General features: G+C 41.7%; 1 protein-coding gene across 1 annotated transcript in view; it reads left to right on the plus strand.

The window, feature by feature from the left end:
- Window positions 1-17328, plus strand: part of NRIP3 (nuclear receptor interacting protein 3) — an 18528-nt gene extending 1200 nt beyond the window's left edge. The window contains exons 2-8 of the mRNA XM_012000266.1: window positions 1785-1866; window positions 12203-12364; window positions 12853-12935; window positions 14648-14787; window positions 16044-16096; window positions 16210-16304; window positions 16618-17328. Coding sequence (XP_011855656.1) covers window positions 1785-1866; window positions 12203-12364; window positions 12853-12935; window positions 14648-14787; window positions 16044-16096; window positions 16210-16304; window positions 16618-16633 — 631 coding nt within the window. The 3' untranslated portion in view covers window positions 16634-17328. The remainder of the gene's footprint in view (window positions 1-1784; window positions 1867-12202; window positions 12365-12852; window positions 12936-14647; window positions 14788-16043; window positions 16097-16209; window positions 16305-16617) is intronic.
- Window positions 17329-17544: the final 216 nt, after the last annotated feature.

A 17544-nucleotide genomic window follows, 5' to 3' on the forward strand; every position in this document is an offset into this window, starting at 1 on the left:
GCTCGCGGTCGCTGCGTCGCTGATTCCTCCCCTTCCAGCACCCCTGCTGCGGTTTCGGTGGGGATTCCGTCCTAGCTTTTCAGCTCGCGCTCCCCTCGGCTGTATCTCCTCCCTGGATGTCTCCTCTCCAGAAGGAGGAAGAGGTCCTGCCCTGCCCTCTTGCCCTCGGGTCTTCTTTCTCTCCCCTTATTCTTAATACCGAATTTTGTTCGTGGGGCTTGTGCCTCCTACGCTGTGTGGCTGGTTCTATGACCCAGACAGAGGTGATTCCTAATGACTTCGTGTGAGGGGGAAAGAAGTGGAAAGGGATTTTTTTTTGACAGTTGCCAGATCCGGAAGATTTTTGTTGAATCCATTGTCCCCCTATGCAAAATCCACTTCTCTAGTTTTGGTCCTATGTACCTTTGACCTTCCGTCCTGAGTGGGGAGAGAGAAAAGGGGTCGAATGTGAAGGTTTCCTGAACCCCCAACATCTCTTCATCATTCTCTTCTCTTCCAGCCCCGCCCCCAAGGAGTGAGTAGAGGGAGGAAGCCAGGCTGCTCCATCTTACCGACCAGCTAATGTGTGCATTTGGGGTTGGGGTGGTTGCAGTCTTTTTTTCTAGCACGGTTTTTCTTGGCATTAAGTAGAAGCACCCCAGGACAGGAGCCCTGGGGTAAAAAATGGTACTGTCCTCTTTCTATAGAATGAAAGGGTGACCAATATAAAGAACTGTATCTGTCATCCCTCAGCCTCTGTAGTGGTCCTGGGTCAAGTTTATGTTTAACTTTGTAGTTTTATCTGGAGTTTTCTTGTAGTTGGATTGTTTTCTTGAATTTCACAATGGCTTTGTTCATTTGGGTGGTAATGTATGAAACGCTAATTAAATGTCTTTTAACAAATGAAATAGGTGCTCTGCATAATTTTTCTAGTATTTTTTATTTTAAGCTTTTGAAATGTTTAATTTTGGATGTGGTTGTTAGCTCTAATTCATTGAAATTGCCATTTCTGGCCCCAGGAGAGCAAAGCTTCTGCATCCATTTCCTTTTTTTTTTTTTTTTTAAATTTAACAGCTCTAATGACACACAGGTACCAGTATAATTTTTCTCCTCCCTGCCATTAGTTGCTTCTGTGCAGGGTTGTCTACTTCAGTTATCTTGCTCTGTTTTTTGAAAGTTGTGTTTTTTTGTTTTGCTTTGCTTTTTGCACAAGCCGCAGGATAGTTTCCCTGATTTATGCTAACCCAGAGTGATGAGTGATTGAAATGTGCTCCTGCAAAAGAGGTAACTCTCTTTTCCCTTCTTTTACTTTAAAGCAATCTTGATTCATTTAACAAATCAGGTTCGAGAAATATTCTTTCCTTCAGGCCAAATAATCCTATCCTAGTTCCTAGAATGCTCGTCAATCAATAAAGAAGGAAGTATTATATTAAGAGAAGAATTAAAATATGGAATTTTTAAATGCTGGATTTGGTTGTCCTTGGTTGTCAAGGAGTTTCCTAGCTTAGGAAGGAGAGCTACCTTAGCTTCCTTCTGCCTAGGATTTCTTACACTACTTCATGCTGTGTAGGAATTCCATCCACTTTTCTGACTCCAGTCTGTCTCAGTTGAGTCACGAAGGGCTGATAGCATAGAGCACAGGCAGCAGGCTGCAAAGAGGAAGGAGCCTCAAGAAGCAGGATATTGCCTTGAGTATGACACATACACATGACAGTTGACTGTGAGGCTCTGAATCATGGTTCATGCTTTCTGTGCCCCACCGTCATGGAGTTGATTTCCCTCTCTCACTGTTTTCACACCTACAGTGTACAAGTGATTGCACAGAACAGCCAGATTACAGAAACCGAGGCAGACCGAGGTAGGGCTAGGAGAGCTGCAAGCACTGGGGTGAGGCAGCATGCTTAAACTCTTGGAACTGTTGTTGCAGCGTCAGTACAATCTTAGAAGTGACCTTAGAAGTACATTATTATTGTTTTACTTTATAAATACATCTGGGATAGCTAGTGTTGACTCAATTTTCTCTCACTGCAAGGGAAATTTGGAGGATGCTAAAATTAATTGAATAGTTCTTACTTGAAGTAGTTTATAGTATAATCTCGACAGAAGGGGTCCAAGAAAAGGGAGAGGATAGCATCAGAGGGAGATAAGAGAGAGGAAAAATTAGTTGTAATTGACTTTTGGGTTTGTGAAGGTTGTAGGTTGTTTTCCCTCGTACTAGTAACCAATATTTACATTATACTGCTGGGATTTCTGAATTATCTACCTCTTACTATGCTGTTTCTGTAATGTTCACTGCTTGATCAGCCTGCCAGCCCTTTTAGGACTGGCAGAAGGCAACCATAGGAAATCAAAGGGGGTCATGTTGTCTTGGCCCCAGGAAAGTGCCTTTGCCTATTTCTGTGTATATGGAGTTGGCTGATACAAAGTCTTCTGTGGAAATTATATTTTTGTCTGGCCCTTTTGCATTTATCCTTTTATCTTATATTGTTCATTCTGTATTAGATTAAGAACTAAAACCAGAGATATGAGTGAGTAATATTATATTTGATTTTTTTTTTAAGAGACGGGTTCTCACTTTATTGCCCAGGCTGGAATGCAGCTGCAGTCACATCTTACTGTAGCCTCGACCTCACAGGCTAAAGAGATCCTCCCATCTCAAACTCTTGAGTAGCTAGGATTACAGGTGCACACCACAACACCAGTCTAACTTTTGTATTTTTTGTAGAGATGGGATTTTGCCATATTGCACAGGCTGGTCTTGAACTCCTGGTCTCAAGTGATCTGCCCACTTTAGCCTCCCAAAGTGCTGGGATCACAAACATGAGCTACCACACCCAGCCCTGATTTTTTTTTTTAAACTCGATGAAGCTGGAGAAAAACATCTCCATTCTTGTAAATTTGCCTGTTGTAATTTATCTTGTTTTAGCTACCAGGTTCATTAAAGTTTTTCTCGTTGTGCTAAGGACTTTTTAATTTTTAAAAATAGTCATGTTATGTGATAATGTGCTGTCTTTCCTAAATGATATCATACTTACCTGTATGCATTAGACCATATTCTTACTTGTCTGGCAATAGAGTTTTTCTTTCCTACGTATGATTGCTTCTGATCAGAGCTAAATGCTTTTTCAAAACTGACTAGAATTAGGAATGAGGCTGGGGGAAAATGGTTGAACACAGTAAAGCAAACTTACCATAAAATACCTGAACAGAATCTGTCTATTGGAGCAGGTCTGTGTGGTGTGCCCTATAGATTAGCCATCCATATCACCACATTAAATTTTTATTTAATTTCTTTTTTTTTTTTTTTGTAGAGACACAGTTTCACTGTGTTACTAGGTTGCTCTCAAACTCCTGGCCTCAAGCAGTCCTGCCTCAGCCTCCCAAAGTGCTGGGATTGCAGGCATGAGCCAGTGTACCTGGTCAGTACTATGTATGTTGAAAAACAGGACATCCCTTGGAAAGCCAATATGTCATTAAACGAATGAGAACCACTTAACCACATTTATAAAACAGTCATATACTGGGGATACAAGTAGTACAAACTCTTTAACATACAAATATTGAAGGGATCCTGAAAGAAAGAATTCAATGATATTAATCAAGAAAGGCTTTTTGGCTGCGTCTGATGGCCCACACCTGTAATCCCAGCACTTTGGGAGGCCAAGGCAAGTGGATCACCTGAGGTCAGGAGTTCAAGACCAGCCTGGCCAACATGGTGAAACCTCATCTGTACTAAAAAGGTAAAAATTAGCTGGGTGTGGTGGTGCACGCCTGTAGTCCCAGCTACTCAGGAGGCTGAGGTGAGAGAATTGCTTGAACCCGGGAGGCGGAGATTTCAGTGAGCCAAGATTGTGCCGCTGTACTTCAGCCTGGGAGACAGAGTGAGACTCCATCTCAGAAAAAAAGAAAGGCTTTTTGAAGAAAGAAGCGGTAGAGATTTCTTTCAGTACCATATCAAGAGCTGAGGATATAGCTGAAATCGACAGTCACGGTCCCTGCCCTTGTGCAGTTAACATGCTAGTAGGGCAGGGGTGAAATATAAACAAGTAAATACACAAAATAATTATGTATTTATAATTACTATGAAAGAAATAGTGAGATTTGTTAGTAACTAAAGAGGTGACCTACCTACTTTAAGTTGTATGGTCAGGGAAGGTATCTGTGAGGAAATGACATTTGAACAGAGACCTGGAAGATAAGAGGGACCTAACCATTAGAAATGTTAGGGGAAGAACATTTCAGGCAGAGGGGACAGCCGGTGCAAAGGGATTGGAATGGGAGAGGAATTTTGAGCAAGGAAGTGAGTGTGGATGGTGTTGAATCTGAATGAATAAAGGGAGAGTGGTTTGTATATGGAAGGAGAGGCAAGGACCAGTTGGTTCAGAGCTGTATAGAGAAGGGTAAAAAGTTTGGATTTTTTCTGAAGAACAATGGGATACCATTGAAGGGTTTTGAGTAAAGTACTGTGTTATCTGACTTATGTTTTAAAAAGCTTACTCTGGTTTCCATGCTAAGAATGGACTAGAGAAGGGTAAAAGAAGAGGCAGAATGCAAGTTAAGAGGCTGTTGCAGTAGAGATAAGAAATTACAGTGGTTTGGATTAGATTGGAGGTAGTAAAGATGGGGAGAAGCAGATCAATTCCAGGTATGTTTCAGATTACAATAGCACTTTTGATGGGAGGTCAGGAAATGAAAAAATCAAGAATGGATGTATGGTGGTGCCACTTACCAAGGTTGTTGGAAAGGAATTAACCCAACATGTTAAAACTGAACAAGACTTTGGAGCTCAAACGTCTTTTATTACTGATCAAGAGAGTAAGGGTTAGAGAAAAGTAATGCTCATAGAGATTAGTGATTCACCCAAGGTAATATGTGACAAGTGGTAATTTGCTGAAAGCAGAAAGCTTTCATGGAGTAATAATTTAAAAGATGAGATTGGGAGGGAGGATGAGTGGTAGTGGAAGGTCTTGAATGCTAAATCGAGGATTTTTCTTTAATACAACTAGCAAGAGAACCACTGTAGGGGAAGAGGACCATGAAAGTAATGTTAGGAGATTGCTTGGGCTTAGCAGTAACAGTAAATGAAGAAGAAAATAAGAGGAGGCAGAATTTCACTCACTGAGATAGGGAATAAAGGAGAATATGCAAGTTTTATAGAAAATATCAGTGGGATAAGTTACGTTTGAAGTGCCTGTGGAATGTCTAAGTAGAGAAGTTCAAAAAGGTAGTTGAATCTATGGGTCTAGAATTGAGATGACATCTGGACATGAGATAGAGTCATCATCATAAAGATAGTAATTTATGCAATGAAAACAGATAAAATTGCCCTGGCAGTGTATGTGGAGTGACAAAGGACCAAAGATAGAGCAATGAGGAACACTAATATTTAAGAAATGAACACAGGCAAAGGAACCAGTGAAAGAGACAGGAACAGAATAAACAGGTGGTTTTAGAGGCCAGTGGAGGAGTGTTTCAGGATAAATAAAATGTTGAGTTTATTGCAGCATTGTTTCTAATGGCAAACATATGGAAATAATCTAAATGCCCATTAGTAAATAGTTAAGGTATGTTTATACAACAAACTTGTCTGTCAAGGATTTGCTGTTTTAAAATGTAGAAACTAGGGCAGACATAAGAAAATAGATGCTAAGCTGGTTATAAGATAACCTGGCATTATACCTGCCTAAGTTACATGGTGTGTGTGCACAAGCCTTAGTTTTTGCATCTGGCAGACACTGTTAGTTGGCTAAATCATCACCCATTCTTAGCCCTTTTCTATATGCCTGACTCCTCTATAGAGATTATAAAAGCTAAATTATCTCCCAATGTCTGTTAAAGTTAGGAGTGGCCATATGAGTTCTGACCAAGAAGGTATGGGAAAAAAACTGCCAAAGGAACTTCTGGGAAAGCTTTTCCTTTTCTGATAAAAGCAATTGATTATGTTAGAGTAGTCCTTCCTCCTTTCTCATTTCTTGAATGTGGATATAATGCCTGGAGCTGGGGTATTCATCTGTGACCATGAAGGAATGTCCAAGAGAATTACAGAGCCAATAGCCCTGAAGTTGTTAAGCTGCTGAGTTAGTATCAGCAGCTTCTATCTCTAGACTTCTTGTTACGTGAGAAAAATAAATCTCCATTTAAACTGCTGTAAGTTGGCTTTTCTTGTGGCTGAACTCTTTTCTGCTACATGGGGTATATTTTTATTTAAAAATTTTTAATGTAAATAATTTAAAACTTAAAAAAATTTAAAGCTGTTGCTTGTGTTAGGGATCTCCATATCTCCAAGTAAATTCCAAGTAAATGGTGATACTGCTATTTCTTAATTAACTGTTTTCATCACTATCTGTCTAGTCTTACTTTTTTTTTTTTTTTTTTTTTTTTTTTTTTTTTTTTTGAGGCAGAGTGTCACTCTGTTGCCCAGGCTGGAGTGCAGTGGTGTGATCTTGGCTCACTACCACCTCTACCTTCTAGGTTCAAATTATTCTCCTACCTCAGCCTCTCAGGTAGCTGGGGCTACAGATGTGAACTACCATGCCTGGCTAATTTTTGTATTTTTTGTAGAGGCAGAATTTCACCATGTTGCCCAGGCTGGTCTTGAACTCCTGGGCTCAAGCAATCCGCCCGCCTTGGCCTCCCAAAGTGCTGGGATTACAGGTGTAAGCCACCGCATCCAGCCCTGATTTTCTATTATAATGGATAAAAATTTAATTATCTTACACTTTCCCATCATATTCATTCTTCTGTTTTACTAACATTCTATTAAATAACTATTTTGGGTCAAATAAGCATTTACTGCTTACATTATTATGACTATGTTCTTGTTATTTACAGCTGAGTCAAATGTACTATTTCCTTTCTCATAAAAACATTTTTCTCAAAATTAATTTCCTTGGTTTTTTTAAAAAAAGTTGCCATGTAAAATTTAATTCTCCTTCAAGTAACTTAAAACCATAGATGGTCTAGCAAGTCCATTGTTTTCTTGGAGAATCCGTCCTAGAGTCTCCTGTCTTTTCATTTCATTTTGGACTGGCTGCTCTTAAGAGCTATAGGCAACCTGTATCCTGGACTTTTCCTTCAACCCCATTCTCAGAACTGCCTTTGCCTCTCTATTGGATTCTTTTGTTCTTAGATCTCATGCTTTTCCCCTTGTTGTTTGTTTCCCTTGCTTTGGTGAAGCATGCATACCTTTCAGTAGCTTCTTGACAAGACACAGAAAATAACTTTCTTGAGTCTTGACCAATAGTTTGACTAGGTACTATTAGATACTATTAAATAGTTTTACTAGGTACTAATACTATTAGAAATTATGTACTATCAGATTTTTTTTTTTTTTTTTTTTTTTTTTGAGACGGAGTCTCCCTCTGTTGCCCAGGCTGGAGTGCAGTGGCACGATCTCAGCTCATTGCAACCTCCACAATGAGTTCAAGTTATTCCCCTGCCTCAGCCTCCTGAGTAGCTGGAATTACAGGCACCTACCACCATGCCTGGCTAATTTTTGTATTTTTAGTAGAGATGGGATTTCACCATGTTAGCCAGGCTGGTCTCGAACTCCTGACCTCGTGATCTGCCCACCTTAGCCTCCCAAAGTGCTGGGATTACAGACATGAGCCGCTGCACTCGGCCTCAGATTTTTGAAGGCATTATTCTATTGTCTTTTAGCTTTGATTGTTACTGTTGAGTAGTCCTATACTATTCTGATTCCCAATCCTTTGTATTTTTATCATCTTTTTCTCTTTGGAATCTTGTGGAATCTTTGTCATCCATGCTATTCCAAAATTTCACAGTGATGTGAAATCTTGATGTGGATCTTTTTTCATTCATTATGGTAGGCTCCATATGGGGCCTTTCAATCTTTAAACTCATGTCCTTCAGTTCTGGCCTAGTATGATACTCCCCACTCCCCTTCAGCTGTTCTCGAAACCTGAAAGCCTAGCCAAGCTATCAACTGATCAGTCTTTTTATTTACTCTTACAAGAAGAGTAAACTTTTGGCATTCTCCCCAGTTCTCTGGGTCAAGTGAGAGTCTTATGAAGACTTTAGTCTATTTCCAACCCTAATTGTATCCTTCAATTGTAGAGGTTCTGATACCTCTAACCCCTCAGCCTTTCAGTTTCAGTAAGACAACTGCTTTTACAGCTAGATGCAAATATATAATAGCTCAAACAAAATAGTTTCTTTATTCTTTTTTCTTATTTTTTTTTTTGAGACGGAGTCTTGCTCTATTGCCCAGGCTGGAGTGCAGTGGCACTATCTCGGCTCACTGCAAGCTCCGCCTCCCGGGTTCACGCCATTCTCCTGCCTCAGCCTCCTGAGCAGCTGGGACTACAGGCGCCCGCCACCACGCCTGGCTAATTTTTTGTATTTTTAGTATAGACGGGGTTTCACTGAGTTAGCCAGGATGGTCTCGATCTCCTGACCTTGTGATCCACCCGCCTCGGCCTCCCAAAGTGCTGGGATTACAGGCATGAGCCACCGCACCCAGCCTATTTTTTCTTAAGTAACAGTATTAGTGGAAAAGTCAGCAAGACAGCCTCTTCCATTTAGTCCTTTAGAGACAGTAGCTCTTCTGTCTTCAACATGTGGCCTCTGAGAAGGTTACCATAGTGGTCATCTCCACTCCAGCCAGTGGGAAGAGGAAAAGAATATGGAGAAGTATGCACAGGAGATTTTTATGGGCCAGGCATAGGAATGGTGCATGTCACTTCCACTCACATTCTATTCTGTAGAACTCAGTCATATGGCTATGCCTAACCGCCAGGAGGGCCAGGAAAGAATCTAGGTATCTTCCTATGAAGAAGAGGAGAACAAGGATTTTAAAGAGCAACTGGCAGCCTCTGCCGCTTCAGCTCTCTGTGAAGTGAAATGGTATAAAGCACTTAGCTTTCTCTAGTCCAGGTCATTATTGCTGCTTTTCTACCTCCTATTGAGATTCCAGAATTTTGTCAACATCTTTTTTTTCTTCTTTATTGTTCTTTTTGTTTTGTGGGTTTAGGACTTACTCTTTTACTGTCATTTTAGTGAAATTTTGACTGGAAGCAGAGGTAAATATGCAGCTATATTGTTACTTAAGATATGTAGGCATAGTAAAATGACCAGAGAAAAACATCTCTGAGGTTCATACGGGTTTGTTGGCTGTAAATTTTCTATTGCTGAACTATATTATTAATACTTTTTAGTTATCAAAGAGAATGAAAAGAATTATGTATAGTGACATAGAAAATGCCTTTTTTTTTGAGACGGAGTCTTGCTCTGTCGCCCAGGCTGGAGTGCAGTGGCACGATCTCAGCTCAGTGCAAGCTCCCCCGCCCAGGTTCATGCCATTCTCCTGCCTCAGCCTCATGAGTAGCTGGGACTACAGGCGACTGCCACCACACCTGGCTAATTTTTTGTATTTTTAGTAGAGACGGGTTTCACTGTGTTAGCCAGGATGGTCTCCATCTCCTGACCTCGTGATCCACCTGCCTCAGCCTCCCAAACTGCTGGGATTACAGGTGTGAGCCACCGTGACCGGCCAGAAATTGCCTCTTATATATTAAATGGAAATAGAAAATTTCAGAACAGTTTTATAGTATGTTTATTTTTTTATATGTTTATAAATGTATTAATATTTTTTGAAAGATATACTTCTAAATTTAATGATCATTATTTGTCGGTAGTGGGACTGAGAAGGGTTTGAGAGATTGGGGAGGTTTTTGCTTTTAATTTTATTTATTTATGTATTTGTTCATTTATTTATTATTTTGAGATAGAGTCTTGCTCTGTTGCCCAGGCTGGAGTGCAGTGGTGTGATCTAGGCTCACTGCAACCTCGGCCTCCTGGGTTCAAGCGATTCTCCTGCCTCCCCGTCTCTAGTTGCTGGGATTAAAGGTGCATGCCACCACACCTGGCCAATTTTTGTATTTTTTCTTTTAGTAGAGATGGGGTTTTGCAATGTTGGTCAGGCTGGTCTCGAACTCCTGACCTCAAGAGATCCACCTGCCTCAGCCTTCCAAAGTGTTGGGATTACAGGCGTGAGTCACCGTGCCTGGCCTTTGCTTTTTATTTTATATATTTCAGTGATACTTAAATATTTTACATTGAGCATGTGTTTGAACCTTTTTTTGGTTACTAAAGAACAGGTAAAAGAACAGTCAGCAGGGCCAAATTCACTAGAAAAATCTAGTAAAATTAAGGCTGAAAATGTCTACTGTATTTGGAAATCAGAGGTCGTTATTGGTATGGGATAAGAAGTGATCTCAGTGAAGGAAATATGGGATATCAGGAAATAGATGTCATGGTTTAGGCTTTTTAAAAAAAGACCGTTCCAGATAAGGAGGGTGATTAAAGGAGGTTGTAGAGTCAAGGCAGCAGGATCTGATGTTTTGTGGAGGAGTTTTCTCCCCAATATCTAGGAACTTTTAGTATGTTTTATAACTTGTGGAAGAAGAATCCAGTAGAAAGAGAGGAAAATACAGAAAAGGGATGAATTCAAGCAGAATGATTTCAGAACTTCCCTCGTTTGTCTCATCTCTCCACTAATGATTAGGCTCCTTTGCAAGATTAAGAACCAGATAAAGTTTTTAGCAAGACCAATGTAGGAAGACATCCCCAAACTTTAGGTAAGAGGGCTTTGTTTAGATGGTCTTTGAAACTCCTTCCAGTCCTCACTTCTACAAGTCCAGTTTTATCTGAGTAGGTCCTAGATGTAAGCACGGATGTAACAGAAACAAACACCCTGCTTTAGTATGGCTTGAGCTAGGAATCCAGTCTTACTGGTGAGAGAGATTCGAATGAAGCATTTTTGTTTCTTTTGAGAAGCAAAGCATTATCCCAGTGTTGCATCAGAAAATCTGACAGAGTTAGCACTTCCTCCAGCTCCTTGTCAAGCTAAGAAGCTCTCATTTTCTTTACAAGTGCCTCTCCCTCCACTTTTCCCAAAGATACCAATTTAGAATGTGCTTTGCCAAGAATCAGTGTATTTCGGGAATCCATTTCTTCATCTCACTAGGGTTACAATGAGTCATGACTGTGACTCCATTCTTCCTTAGGAATCTGAAAGGTGGCAGATACTGAAGACCTCCAGTGCCAGCCCCTCCCCTTGAAAGGTTCTAGGCTCTGGGCTTCTAAGAGTGACTTCCTTCCCCATAGAATCGGAGTGTCATCTGGTATATGTTAGATAGAAACTTGGGGTGAAACACTCTCCTTTGAGGGATTTTAAATGCTATTGTAGCTGGGCATAAGATATTTGTGTATACAGATTTCTCCAGTCAAAGGATTTCTTTTTAAGAGATATCTTAAATTTTCTGGAGGCCACTTTGAATAGGAACGGTGGAGCATGATTATATCTGCCCTAGGAACTCTCCTAAGCTCTATCAAAGTACAGACTTAAACTCACACTTCTCATTCTGCTTCTTAACATTAGGCATCCTGGCATGCATATAAGGTCTAATTAAGTCTCCTGCTTCTTGGTCAGTGTCTTCCCCCTTCATACCCCCACTTTTGGGCCATTGAAGGGAAGGGAAATGGATGATAAGATAGGGCAGGAGAAACCAGTGTTTTGAGGTCCAGAGGATGCCAGCAACGATAATTCTTATGTGTTCTGTCAGGTTTCAAAGTGTGTCTGCTGAGAGGCTTGCTCAGCAAGTGTGAATTCCTGTCTTTTCACCCTATCCACCCATAGGTGACTCAGCCCACAGGAGAGCCAGCCACTAAGGTATCTACAGGCTGCATCTGAAAGATAAGAGAGTGAGACTTGACACAGAAGTAGGCAGAGCTTCTGAATACCGGTGTTAGCTAAGTTTCTTCAGCCTATGAAAATGAGCTGCCGTTTCTATAGGGCAGTGATTTGCTGTCACCTGGGAAGATACAGAGATCACTTATTCTAGACTAAGACCACTTTTCCCTTGAAATGCTCTTGTAAGGGGAAGAAAGGTAGCAGGCCTAGGTTAGTCCAAATAACAAGGGCCCTCAGTTCTCTTAAGCCCTAGAATATTTATCGGCCCTCTCCACATTTCCCAGTGTCATATCTTGCATTTTCATTCATTCAGGGTGGCCTACTGCAAATTGGTTTATGGTACCTGCTCTGACAATACCAGTGAAGTCCTCACTTGAAGGAAGTATAAATGAGAAACAAAGGTAGAGCTCAGTTATGGGAGGCTCCTTCATTATTTTTATGGTACCTGGGGACAATGGGAAAGAGGGATGTGGCCTGTCACTAAGAAGTCTCTGCTTTCTATCCCTCAAGCAACCCCATAATATTCTGCAGAGGCGCCTCATGGAAACCAACCTGTCTAAGCTCCGAAGCGGCCGTGTCCCTTGGGCCTCTAAGACGAACAAACTCAATCAGGCTAAGTCTGAGGGGCTAAAGAAGTCTGAGGAGGATGACATGATTTTGGTTTCTTGCCAGGTAATGTTCTGAGAACAGATTTTCCAGGGTTTTCTGGAAAGTAGGATGTGGGACCCTCTCCCCCTGACTTTATAGAGTATGGGTCTCATGGAATTCATAAGTAAGTTTTAAAAGGGCCATTCCATGCAACACTGGAAGTGTATGTGACATTTTGTATGCACGTGTGTCTTCATGGGAAGAAGGAACAAGGCTTTCATCAGACTTACAAATGGGTATGTGATTTTTAAAAAAAAGTTTAAGAGCTATTTGTTATGTAGCAGAAAACATCTAGAGTTTTTTGGGGGATCTTCTGTCAGCCCTGGATTCAGCAGGAACAAGAGCCAGTCAAAGGCAGACTTAGCAGTGGGTAAAGATGGGACACTATAACCCATAATTGGGAGGATGCTCTCCACCCCTGCCTTTCATATGACATCTGCTGCTTGCTGTCTGCATCTCCTTTCCCTTCTGCTTCTCTGGCTCTTGTTGAACAGTACATTTCCTCCCCACAGTGTGCTGGAAAGGATGTGAAAGCCTTGGTTGACACAGGCTGCCTATATAATCTCATCTCTTTGGCCTGTGTGGACAGATTGGGGTAAGTAGCCACTTGTACTGAGTGGAACTTAGATGTGAGTGTACTCTTCGCTTGACTCTATTTTATGGTTAGAGATGGTGAGCATCTCTACGGCAGCTCAAAGAGAAGTATGCAGAGTTCAGATCTCAGCTGGAACCAGAGTCCTTAGTAGAGGGGAGGAGTGGTGGGTTATCAGACAAGTGGAGAAATCAGTGAGCATGGAAACTTTTGGCTTTCTGTTAACTCCCCCTATTAAGTTTTGAGCAAAGACCTCTGAACTTGAATGAGAGAGCCTGAGACCTCTGGCTCATTGTGTGCCCTGCCCTGATCCACTAGACAGCAAATTAAAAGGAGCTGTCCTGTTGGTATACTCCATCCAGATGAATAAAAGTAGGGATGTGGTGGGCCTTAGCTTACTCAGAGTCTTTCTGGAGGATGCACTGCCTGTCCCCAAGAAACATCCATCAGAACTGAGAAGAGGACTGCAGCTGCTACTGCGCCTGGGCCTGGGCCTGGGCCTGGGCCATCATAAAGATGATTAGCCAGTAGTTTATTTTGTTTGTTTTGTGTGGTGGAGCCTCACTCTGTTGCCCAGGCTGGAGTGCAGTGGTGCAATCTCGGCTCACTGCAACCTCCGCCTCCTGGGCTCAAGTGATCCTCCTGCCTCAGCCTCCTGAGTAACTGGGACTACAGGTGTGCACCACCATGCCTGGCTAATTTTTTGTATTCTTTGTAGAGAAGGGGTTTTGCCATGTTGCCCAGGATGGTCTTCAACTCCTGGGCTCAAGCAATCTGCCCGCTTCAGCCTCCCAAAATGCTAGGATTACAGGTATGAGCCACTGCACCCAGCCCTGAGCTTTTTTTGTGGTGAAAAGATGAAGTATAGTGCAACATGATGGTTCCAGAAAGACTAATATGTCCTGGTGAATAATTAGGCAGCAGACTGCCATGATTCCAGAGGAATTAATAACCATCTGTAAAACTGCAATTATTTTTCTTTTGGATGGGCTATAACATCAAAAGAGAGGAAATAGAGGAAAGCAGAAGTATTGGCACAGAAAGTCCATAATTAAGTATTTATCCACCAACCCATAATAGCTCTGGTGCTAGCTATTACAATCAGCTTATGTAACATGTGAAACCTTGGTACTGTTTCTTTCCTTCCTCCCCTGCACAGACAAGTTAAATTAACAAGGATTTTCTCCGTGATATTCCTTGCTGATACGAATATCAGTGCACTTACCAAATAAGTACTTGCCTCCACTAACATTATAGTCTAAGACAGACTGATGAAGACAGAATGAAATAGGACAATGAGAAAATTAGACATTGAACAAAGCACCTTCTAAAATTAGGATTAACCTGACTTCTCTGGTATCTGTTACTCACAGATTGGTAAAAGGACGTGTTAACTCAATTGCCTCACACAATGATGGGGACAGTAGGATACAGAATAGGATTCTCTGAATATGTCAGTTCCCCTGTCTTCACCAATACACATAAGTGATGTAAGGTTTTTGAGAATGGGAGATGAGTCTTCAGTGTTTTTATATCCCCCTGGCATGTTTAGGACAAAGTGCTGAAACAACAAATGTAGGATGGCTAGCACTTTTTGGTAAATTAATCCCAGGAGATCCCTGGAGAATTCCAGTTGTAGGTCAGAAGGTAGGCATTGCAGGATTCTATCAGGAATCTCTGTCAAGGGGATTTTGGTATCTTCCTTTTTGGTGCAGACTCAAGGAGCTTGTCAAATCCCACAAGCATGAAGGAGAAAAGCTTTCTCTACCCCGGCATCTCAAAGTAGTGGGCCAGATTGAACACCTAGTGATCACACTGGGCTCTCTCTGCCTGGACTGCCCAGCAGCTGTGGTTGGTAAGCAGAATTGAGGGCGGGACCTATGGACCCTAACATAAACCCTCTCCCTACCCCCAACAAAACCTCATGAGATCTCATGCCTGTAAATATTGACTTTTTCAAAATGGTTCCCATTTTTCTGTACTATAGATCTTGTCCCAATTTTTGGTCTCCAAAGTACTAGATGGGCCCTGAGCTACATTCAAGACATGTTGAGAATCAATCAGTTAAACAAATGTGGAGGTCAGATAAAAAAAATTCAAGGAGCAAGAGGCCGAGTGCAGTGGCTCATGCCTATAATCCCAGCACTTTGGGAGGCCAAGGTGGACAGATCACCTGAGTTTAGGAGTTCAAGAACAGCCTGACCAACATGGAGAAACCCCATCTCTACTAAAAATACAAAATTAGCTGGGACTGGTGGCGCATGCCTTTAATCCCAGCTACTTGGGAGGCTGAGGTTGGAGAATTGCTTGGACCCGAGTGGTGGAGCAGAGATCGCGCCACTGCACTCCAGCCTGGCAACAAGAGTGCAACTCCATGCCAAAAAAAAAAGGAGCAAGAAAACACATTTTTATGTACAGGTGAAAATGTCCCCTGAGAGCTTTCCATGAACTAGAAACAGAGAGCAACTTACTCCTTTGCCATAAATCCTTTGATAATTTCCCACCACTTTCCACACTTCTCATACATTTTATTCTTGACTACTCCAAGTTATTGGTCTTTGTCTAAAGACCTTTGTCCTTTACAGTAAAAAAGACCTGAGTTTGCATCTTGGCTCTATTGCCTTGTAACTTTAATGATCTAGGAAAATTACTTAATACAACACATGCTTGACCACGTGCGGTGGCTCATGCCTATAATTCCAGCACTTTGGGAGGCCAAGGTGGGTGGATCACCTGGGGTCGGGAGTTCGAGAGAAGCCTGGCCAACATGGTGAAACCCTGTCTCTACTAAAAATACAAAAATTAGCTGAGTGTGGTGGTGGGCGCTGGTAATCCCAAATCTCCTGCTAAGGCAGGAGAATTGCTTGAACCTGGGAGGCAGAGGTTGCAGTGAACTGAGATTGCGCCACTGCACTCCAGCCTGGGCAACAAGAGCAAAACTCCATCTCAAAAAATAAAAAAGTAAAAATAACAAAAAAATAAAAATAACACATGCTCAATATATGCTTATTGGATGTTATTGGATGGATGGGTGGAACCTAATAGTGATTAGGCCGACTTCTAAGCAAGTGTGGAAATGGCTAAATCTTAATCATCTTTTTGTTTTATTAGATGACAATGAGAAGAACTTGTCCCTTGGTCTACAGACTCTCCGATCTCTGAAGGTAAGATTGACTCCTCTTACCCCTTGATACTTCCTCTCTGAGGCAGGTATCCTCTTACACAGGAACTCATAGTGGTATCACTGACAAGTTACCAGTGATTCTCCTGTTTTCAGTGCATCATAAACTTGGATAAGCACCGGCTGATCATGGGGAAGACAGACAAGGAAGAAATCCCTTTTGTGGAGACAGTCTCTTTGAATGAAGACAAGTGAGTGCCCAAGTGGGTCAGATCAAGTCACATCCATTTGTCATGAGCTGCGAGCAGGGCAGTGGTGGTTCTTAGACAGGACGTGGGGTTGTATCCTGTCTTTGGCTTCAGTTATACTACAAATCTACCCTTCCCCACACCCAGAGTTCACCATCCCATAAAACTCTGTAGTGCACACATCAGAATGAGCAATGGTCATGTCACACAGAGTGGTAGGGAAATGAGTGGCTTTGAAAGCAAAATTTTACTTGCCTTCAGCTTAACTTTTTCTGAATATGGCATTATTTCTTCTGATATTTATTTCTCATTTCAGCACTTCAGAAGCATAACTACAGCCTGCAGCATGTCTGCACATGTGCATACACACCGGGTCGACAGATTGAGAAAACTGGGTTTGAACCAAATGCCGTAGCAACTTGCTGTGGACCAAGTCCTTCCATTTAATAGAAGCTCTAGGGGCTCCTTCCCATTCAGACCTCTCTAGACTATAGTCTATGCTTAGAGATCTTGTCTGGTTATAGCCATTGTTTTTTACTCCTTTGATCACTTAATTTATAGACCTTTTTTGACACTGCCAGTCTCACTTGTGGCCTATTTCTCTGCTGCTTCCAGGAATTTGCTTTTATTAGTCAAGTATAGGGGCTGCCAGGTTCTGTGTCTCCATAGATATATTTGCTTCTTTTCCTATAGCTAAAATGTATAATAAACAGGAACCTGACCTTTACCTCCTTTCAGCTGTTTCAAACAGGTGCCAGGATACCTATGTCTTGGAATTAGAGTTTCTTCAAATTGATTAATTGATTTTTCAAGTATGGATTACGTGAAAGAGCCCAGGGACATCATCTATTACAGTTTAACTCTTTCATTTAAAGGTCCAGAGAGGCAAGTGAATTGTCTAAGTTCATATATTAGGTCAGTGACTGAAGGGACTGAGAACGCAGACCTGATTTCCAAGCCAGGACTCCCATGGTGCCTCATTTGTATTCAAGCCTTTAACAGGAGGGCAAAGAGGTGAGAATGTGTTTAAAAAAAAAAAAAAGAAAGAAAGAAAGAAAAGGGCAGAGCAGGGGAGGAATATGCTCTGGAGATGGATGCTAGGATGATTTGCATAGCTCTCCCTCCTGTGTGCCAAGCCCACTAAAATTTCCTTGCCCCAAACTGTCACATTTGGGCCCTCATCTTGGTGCCTAAAAACTGAGCATACAAAGATGAATGAAATGGTTTCTCATTGTGAACCTCT

The sequence above is a fragment of the Mandrillus leucophaeus genome, unplaced genomic scaffold (assembly GCF_000951045.1).
Source record: "Mandrillus leucophaeus isolate KB7577 unplaced genomic scaffold, Mleu.le_1.0 Scaffold622, whole genome shotgun sequence".
Classification (NCBI taxonomy): Eukaryota; Metazoa; Chordata; class Mammalia; order Primates; family Cercopithecidae; genus Mandrillus; species Mandrillus leucophaeus.